Here is an 8,147-nt window from a genome sequence, read left to right on the forward strand (position 1 = left end):
CTATCCCCCGCCGGACACCATCCCGGTATTTCTGAGTCAAGGTTTTGGTGCCTAAATGGTCATACTGCACAATAAAATATTGCTTCCATAGTAATATAACTTGGTGGCCGACGATCGTATCGGGAAGATCGGCGATACGCTCTGCTGCTGCTGCCCTGCCCTGTTCCTATTTTGGGCGGTTAGCCCTACACGGTTGTACTGATTAAATAACAATGTTGTAACTGTTGAAAATGCCCTATTTTCATTTATTTTTTTATATTACTATGTAGGCACAACAATTGGGTATTAAAGTAGGACTTTTTTAAAAATGATGATAGGCTCTAGGCTAGGCCCAAGGTGTAGGCTAGCCAGCCTTTGTTGAAAGGGCACTTCATAAAAAGGGGGTTCGTTCGCACCCAACGAACTCTCCTGGCTACGGGCTTGAGTATTTCAAATAATACATATTTGCCAATAACTTACGTCTTTATGCGGAGAATCATTTAATTGGTGTACCATTGCCTTAAAATATAAGTTTTTTATATCATCCCCTAAAAAATAAGTATATTTATATGTAAAATATCCATTAGAAACAAAACATATTCTAAACCTATTACATAATGGTAAGTTGGAGAAAACCTAGATGGATTAATACTAGACAGCACATTAGGACAGTATATACGTACAGAAACTTTTTGCACATGGTAAATGAAAGCAATATAACGGTTAGATAATAAATCATGACTCCTTGGTTTGTTTAATAGTGCAGGTTTGACAATTCAGTATTGGGAATTTTTTTTTTCAATTTGTTAGGTCCACATTACTGCATATGCGCAAATCTCTAAACAATTACCGCTTATACTGCTTTTAATACAAAAACCGTATCTCAAAAACTAAAGGTCGGACAAATTAAACGGTTTTTAGAAGGGTTTAAAAATGCTATCGCAAACAATTTTAAAAATATTTAATATTTTTTTCAAATATTTAGCTCCGTAATTTTTGGGTTAAATTACGAATAAGCCATATTAGTGTATTTTCAGCAGAATTTGAGATGGCTTGTGAATTGTCACTTTTTACAACGTCATACCTTTGCCTACATTTATCTGATCGCTTACATTTACGCGTTTATTAGAAAGTCAATTATCTTGCGATCAGTTCTATAAAACAATGAACATAACAGTAATCTGATGAAATAAAATTTGTCTTTTCATCTTTATTAAAACTCTGAAATCAGGAAAACACTATGGGCTCCTATCTTGTTCAATGCAATAATGGTTAGGCAATGATGTAGGCCTATGGTTTTTAAGGTAAAATGTCAATCCTTTAAACAAATACAATTGTGATATAACTTATATTATGTACATAAAGCTTAAAAATATAAATCATACTGATGTAAAAAATATTTTTGTAGTCTTTAAGGAGGATGTAACCCATAATAAATAACTGTTTCAAATTGCGCAGACTTAGTCTACGTTCCATTTTCTGAACTCAAGAAAATATGGTACCTGCTGTAATAAAGACTTCCATTTCATTAAGTCAATGTGCTTGATAATGGACATACTTTATGTATACAGTATTTAGCATACAGCGGCGGATCCAGGAATTTGAACTTACACAGATGGATAGTGTATACTACCTCAGTCTCACAATGGTTATGACACCTCTAGATTGTATTGCAATGTGCAGCGTGCTAAATTAATTTAGTTTTGCCTTTCGTACACGCGCGAGTATTGTTTTGTTACGTGGCCAAAACAGCCAAAACAAATTGATATGTACATTTCTGGCAATCTTTATAGAAATTTTTTTAGTCTATACCTTTGTTTTTTATTTTGCAATTTTTAGAGACACATTTACAGAACATGAAGTTGTAAAAATGTTACAGGAAGGACAGAAGTGTATATTGCATGTCGAAGTTTAGCTACATCAAAATGGATCTTGAGATCTTGTATAAATAACATTTTTGCAGATATTTTGGCAAACCATCTTTATACATCATTTAATAAAATCATAACAACAAACTCTGTCAATCAAAAAATTAAAAAAAAACCTGTAAATGTTAAAAAGAATAATGTGCGTCATTAAACTGTTCTTACCAGATTTATCTGATTCTGTCCAATCTTTAGCCTCGCTGATGGATGCCTTTGTAATGGCAATAGAATCTGTTATCTGTTTGTTTTCTTCAAATCTTAGAAAGAGTAATTATTAATAAAGTAAAATGAGTATGCAGGTAAAGGGCCAGACACTTTATTTTCACAATATATAAATAGTTTATTCGCAATATAGGACCATATAAAATTGTTAAACGTATACAAACAGTATGTTTCAGTGTTTTCAGAAAGTAGATTTTATGCCATCATTTTAAACTATGTAAAAACACAGAGAAATAGAGCAGAAAAAGACCACAAAATTGCCAAGTTATACATTTAATTACCAAAGCGTGAACATTAGCACAAAATATTGCTGATGTATAGATAAAACAAAGGTATGTGCCCATTTTCTGAAGTTTACTCTGACCTCCATTTTGAATTTAAAATGGTCGCTTGCTAAAAGACTAGATTCTCATATCTTATGGCCAGATATGGAATGTTAGATTGTTAAGCTTAAAGATAAAAATGAGCATTTTTTGGTATTTTCTCTTGAACAAAATTTTCTGTTAAGGCTAATAAATGTATATTCTGGAATGTAGACCTTAAACCTGAAGAGCTGGAACTAAAATATCAGAATTTTCGGTCAACCAATCAGGCTGTTTACTCTGTAAGCAGTTTCTGCATTACTGGGGGGCCTGGATTTTGCAAAATTTCCTGCAAGATGTTCTTGGAACTTGACAACATTTTAATTGTTTTTTTTTTGTAGAAGGGGACACTGATCGCAGGTACAGGTCTTTACTTGGAAGTATGATTTTTTTTTTTAGTGAAATCCTAAGCTTGCACCTCATTAAGGCATGGTCTGGGTTAAAGTCAGCAGAGTGCAAGCTACGACAATCACGCAACTGGCGACGTCTGACAATGATGTGATTAAGCTTTCTAGACTTATTATACATGTCACACTCAGCTGTGCTTTGTATCACGATCGATGGCAAAGAAAAAAAAAATTCTATTTTATTTTCCTTAGTATGACAATGACTATTGTTTTCCATGTATTTTTACTCGATTAGTTAATAATGATTTTTGTTATTTTAACATGATTTCTCACTACGGCAATGAAGAAAACCCATATGTTCTGTTTTACAAACACACATAGTAATCTAGTTGATTCTCGTTAATCTATCGTATTTGTTTACAATTACACAATATTGAAAAAGACAATATAAAAGTAAGGTATGAAAAAAAAAAACATCTTGGGCATTATGAGTTATAAATTAGAGACACAAAAAAAGAGATAATCTTACTTTTTTCCAAGCAGTGAGTCTACTAGGCATGATTTGCCAACTCGTTCATTTCCCATTACCATTAGTCTGGTGAAATTTGCTTTTCCTGTTCCTTCTGATAGTGCTTTCATAAACTGCTCTATAGTCAGCGTTCTCACCTTCACTGTACCATGTGTGTCTTTAAAAAATAGATATTTTCATTTTTTTTATAAATAAATATTTTTAAAACAAATTTGATATACATACACGTGTTCTGCAAAACTTCAAGATGTGTTGTATAACATATATCTTGAGAGAATGTAAGTTTTGGTAAAAAAGTTACATAATATATATATATATATATATATATATATATATATATATAAACATATATATATATATAAATTTTAAAAGGCAAATGGAAAAACCCATAAAACAGCAAACGGACACATAATGCAAAACAACTTAAAATTAAAACGGAACAGTAGGGAAAATTCGATCAGAATGACAAAATAAACTAAGCATCCACTGGTAGGAATCCCAATATCTGCAGACGGATCCGTTTCGGCCTTCCAGGCCTCATCACTGCAGGTAGGGTATAGACCCAAACGAAACGTTCGACCAGCTTAGGTATGGCCCAAACTAGTCCCACGCCCACTAATGATTACTGAGCCAAACCAAGGCAATATATATACAAAGCCCAGGTGTGAATGCAAATAGTGGAATACAAGCTATGTGGCTCGGTTCCAGTAGACAAAGCACTAGAGGGAATTAATGTTGCTTTTACAGAAGGTAACTTAAAAAAAGCAGTCTGATTAGTAGTCACTTTGCGGTAAGGGCGAGGACTGTCTCTTATACACATCTTATATACTATATACTATATATATAGTATATATATATATATATACTATATACTATATATATATAGGGGCGTAGCGCAAAAGAAATTTGGAGTATTGGTTACCGGGGCTGGATGAGAGGGAGGGGCCGGAGGGGCGTGGTTGTAAGGCGTTACACCTCCAGTAAGATCATTTGTCACTAGTAGTAGCGTCTCCTACCACTACAGAACAGGGGCAGATGCATGTGTCTCCAGGCTAACGTAAATATACCCCCAACTTCTTAGCTAAATGATTAATAGAACACTAGTTATTTGACTGCTGCATAGTCTTTCCACACCCCACCCCTCTCCCCTCCAGCAAAGAGGATCCGCCGCTGTAGAGTTTATTTATCAAGTAAAAGTCGAAAAAAAAACCAATAGAAACGATTCTTTGTTTTAGTCAAACTGCGCCAAATCTCCCAAGCCATGGCTTACTTAACCTAGTATTCTTTTGTACCAGGCCTACTTTATAGGCCTGGCCCCTAGCCTAACTAATGTAGGCCCCAAGCCTAACTTAACTAGGCACCTGAACTAACTAGACCGCAGGCCTAACTAGGCCCTTGACCTGCTGGCCTTGTCTAGGCCCCTGGCCTAGGCCCATAGCATCAATTCAGAACCTGAATGCCAATACGCCAACATTCACATTTTTTGGTTCCCAGAATCTTACAAATGATGGAAATGTGTTCTGTTTAACAAGGTTCAGATGTATATTTTAGATACTGGACGTTTTGAATATTAGTTGTCCATTAAAAAATGTACTGTCTTTAATATTCTACAAAAATTCAATACCATATTTTTAGAAAATTATTGTTCTATATTTGACCTTTAAACTTAATGATAATCAACTAAATGTTTATTGTGAAATTTTTGAAGAATAGTTTCATTCAATTCAAAGAGCTTGATCATCAGGTTTAAATTTAATTTTTATTTGTGAGACAGTGTATTTTTATCAAATTTCAACTTTTCCTTTTTGTGCCAAGTGCCACTGTAATTGTGGCAAAGACATGCCAAACCAGTCACAAGTCGCAAATTGTGTTTCAGAGAAAATGGCCAAAACATGCTGGAATGTCAAATTTTAAAAAATCTATTTTATTGCACTAAACTAACCTTTATATATCTACACACCATCCTATGCTGTTATTTTACCCATTTTAAATGTTAAAACAATACTTTTTAAGGATTTAAAGGCAATTTCTGCATGAGAATTGCCTGAAATCATAAAGGCTGATTTCTTATATATTATTCTTTAAATAGCTGTGTGGTTAAACGCTTGTAACTTCATAAGGAAATATCCGATTTGAATGATTTTTTTTACCATTTTATAGCTATTAGTTTACTCTTTATTAATAACTCAAATTTTTTACGACGAGTGACTGGTTTGGCTTGTCTTTGCCACATTTGTTATTTGTATTGTTTTCAGAGGTACTGTACCTCGTTAATAAAGCTTGAGATTGCCTTGTGAGGTACCTCTGGGTGAAATGTTGAATTAAAAAAAAAAAAAAAAAACAAAAAACTAAAAAAAAAAAAAAACATTCATACCTCTAATTAATTTTATAATGAATTGTATACAATATAAATCCATCGCTTACCGATTATACAACAGGTTTTATCTTACTTACTCTATTACTACAGGTCTTATCCTAATTTCTCGATTACAATTACAAAAACATACTGCGAGATTGAGTATTTTTGGGTTTGACACCATTGACCTATCATACTCCTAGCACTAATGAATACACTATTTGGTATTTAACATGGTATTTGACCCCTATCGTTAATCATTGTGAAGATAGGATGTATGGTATTAGAAACGTCATTCTTAATACCCTTTCTATGGGACGCCAACTAGGTCAATTTTTAATTTAAAATTAAAAAAAAAATACATTAAATAAATTTTATCCTGTAGAAACAGGGAGATCATAAAAACATATTTTTGAAATGTTGAGGGTATTAGACTAATTCCTTAATACCCCTTCCAAGAGACATTCCGCAACACGAAATGCGCTTTCCTAAACAAATCCAAGCAGGACTCGATCACCATCAACAAAGCAGATAAGCTCATCATCCCCGCCGACAAAACCACAAACTTCTACAAAGTAACTAAAGAAGAATACGACAAACTCATACATGAAAACATCACCACGTCATACAAGAAAGCAAAAGAATGGAACTGAATGGAAACCATTGCTGAAAAATAGGCTTATATATAACACTCAAAGATCATAAAGAAAACTTCCTAAATAAACCAAGCTGTCTCATAAACCCATCAAAATCAGAAACCGGACTCGTAAGCAAGACCATCCTCGACCGGATAAACCGCGACCTGCTCACAAAAACCCAAATGAACCAATGGAAAAACACCGCTGCTGCCAAAAAAGGGTTCAAACACATCCCATACAAATCAAGCAGCACATTCATCTCCTTTGACATCGTGGAATTCTACCCATCCATCACAAAGCAATTGTTAACAGATGCGATCAAGTACGCACGAAAGCATACCAGCATCTCCGAACACGAAGCGGATATCATCATGCACTCACGAAAATCAGTATTGTTTGGTAACAATTCAACATGGACCAACAAAAAAAAAACGGATGACATGTTTGACGTTACTATGGGAAGCTTCGACGGCGCCGAAATATGCGAACTTGTCGGATCCTTCGTCCTCTCCTCCCTCATCCCAATACTCAGCAAAACCAACGTCGGTCTCTACCGAGATGATGGCTTCGCCGTAATGAACAGTCTATCACCAAGGCAATGCGACAAAATGACCATATCACCATACAGGCGAACATCCGCACCACCAACTTCCTCGATGTTACACTCAGCCTAAAAAACGGGTCCTTCAAGCCTTACAGCAAACCAAACAACCAACTACTCTACGTCAACACCAAATCCAACCATCCCCCATCTATCCTGAAACAAATTCCCGCATCCATTAACAGACGCATATCCAGTATATCGGATTCCAGTGAATAATTTCATCAGGCCGCCCCTGACTACGAACAAGCTCTGCAAAACAGCAGATTCCAGCACAAAATGGAATACCAGCCTCCACAACCAAAATCCCAAAAAAGTAATAGCAGACAAATAATCTGGTACAACCCACCATTCAGCAAAGAGTTAAAACTAACATCGGAAAATCATTCCTTAACCTCGTAAAGAAACATTTTCCGAGTGGCAACATTTTGCACAAGCTGTTCAACAAGAACAATGTTAAAGTCAGCTATAGCTGCTCAAGATACATGGGCAGTATAATCGGAGCCCACAACAAACAGCTTCTGGTTGCTAAGCAACAACAGCCGGATAAACTCTGCAATTGCAGGAAAAAAGATGAATGTTCACTCTCTGGAAATTGCCTCACCTCATTCATCATCTAAAAAGCCACTGTCCACTCAAATGATGTCACAAAATGCTACATCGGGCTCACTGACACACCGTTCAAAACCCGATACACAAACCACAAATACACTTTTAACACCCCCAAACACAGAAACAACACTGTACTCTCCGAATACGTATGGAAATTAAAAGACAGCAACACACCCTACAATATCAAATGGTCTAATAACGACAGAGCATCGGCTTACTCCCCAAAACAAAACGCTGCAATCTATGCATAACCGAAAAACTTCACATAATATATTCGGACAAACAGTCAATACTAAACAAAAGAACCGAGCTATTGTCTAAATGCAGGCACAACAACACATACTTACTTATAAACAATTAACTCATTTGCATTTTCCCCTGGCTTAGCTTTTATATACTCACACAATCCTTGTATTCCTGAAGATTGCATTAGCATGAAACAGTCTGTAGAGTGATTATACCAAGATCTACAAGTTCTACATTTTCAATATTTACGCTCTGCATTATAACGAATATCGAGCACTGTACGTTGCTAGTATTGCCAACTACATTTATTCATATATATGTACTATATAT

The 8,147-nt window shown here is 35.1% G+C and overlaps 1 protein-coding gene across 1 annotated transcript in view; it reads right to left on the reverse strand.

Moving 5' to 3' along the window:
- Positions 1-1,116: 1,116 nt before the first annotated feature.
- Positions 1,117-8,147, reverse strand: part of LOC117114535 — a 58,550-nt gene continuing 51,519 nt past the window's right edge. Inside the window, exons 5-7 of the mRNA XM_033258213.1 lie at positions 3,365-3,521; positions 2,070-2,161; positions 1,117-1,133 (exon numbers count right to left, since the gene is read on the reverse strand). Coding sequence (XP_033114104.1) covers positions 1,117-1,133; positions 2,070-2,161; positions 3,365-3,521 — 266 coding nt within the window. The remainder of the gene's footprint in view (positions 1,134-2,069; positions 2,162-3,364; positions 3,522-8,147) is intronic.

This window comes from Anneissia japonica, unplaced genomic scaffold (assembly GCF_011630105.1).
Source record: "Anneissia japonica isolate Jap-2015-1 unplaced genomic scaffold, ASM1163010v1 scaffold1693_len225059_cov107, whole genome shotgun sequence".
In the NCBI taxonomy this organism is placed as follows: Eukaryota; Metazoa; Echinodermata; class Crinoidea; order Comatulida; family Comatulidae; genus Anneissia; species Anneissia japonica.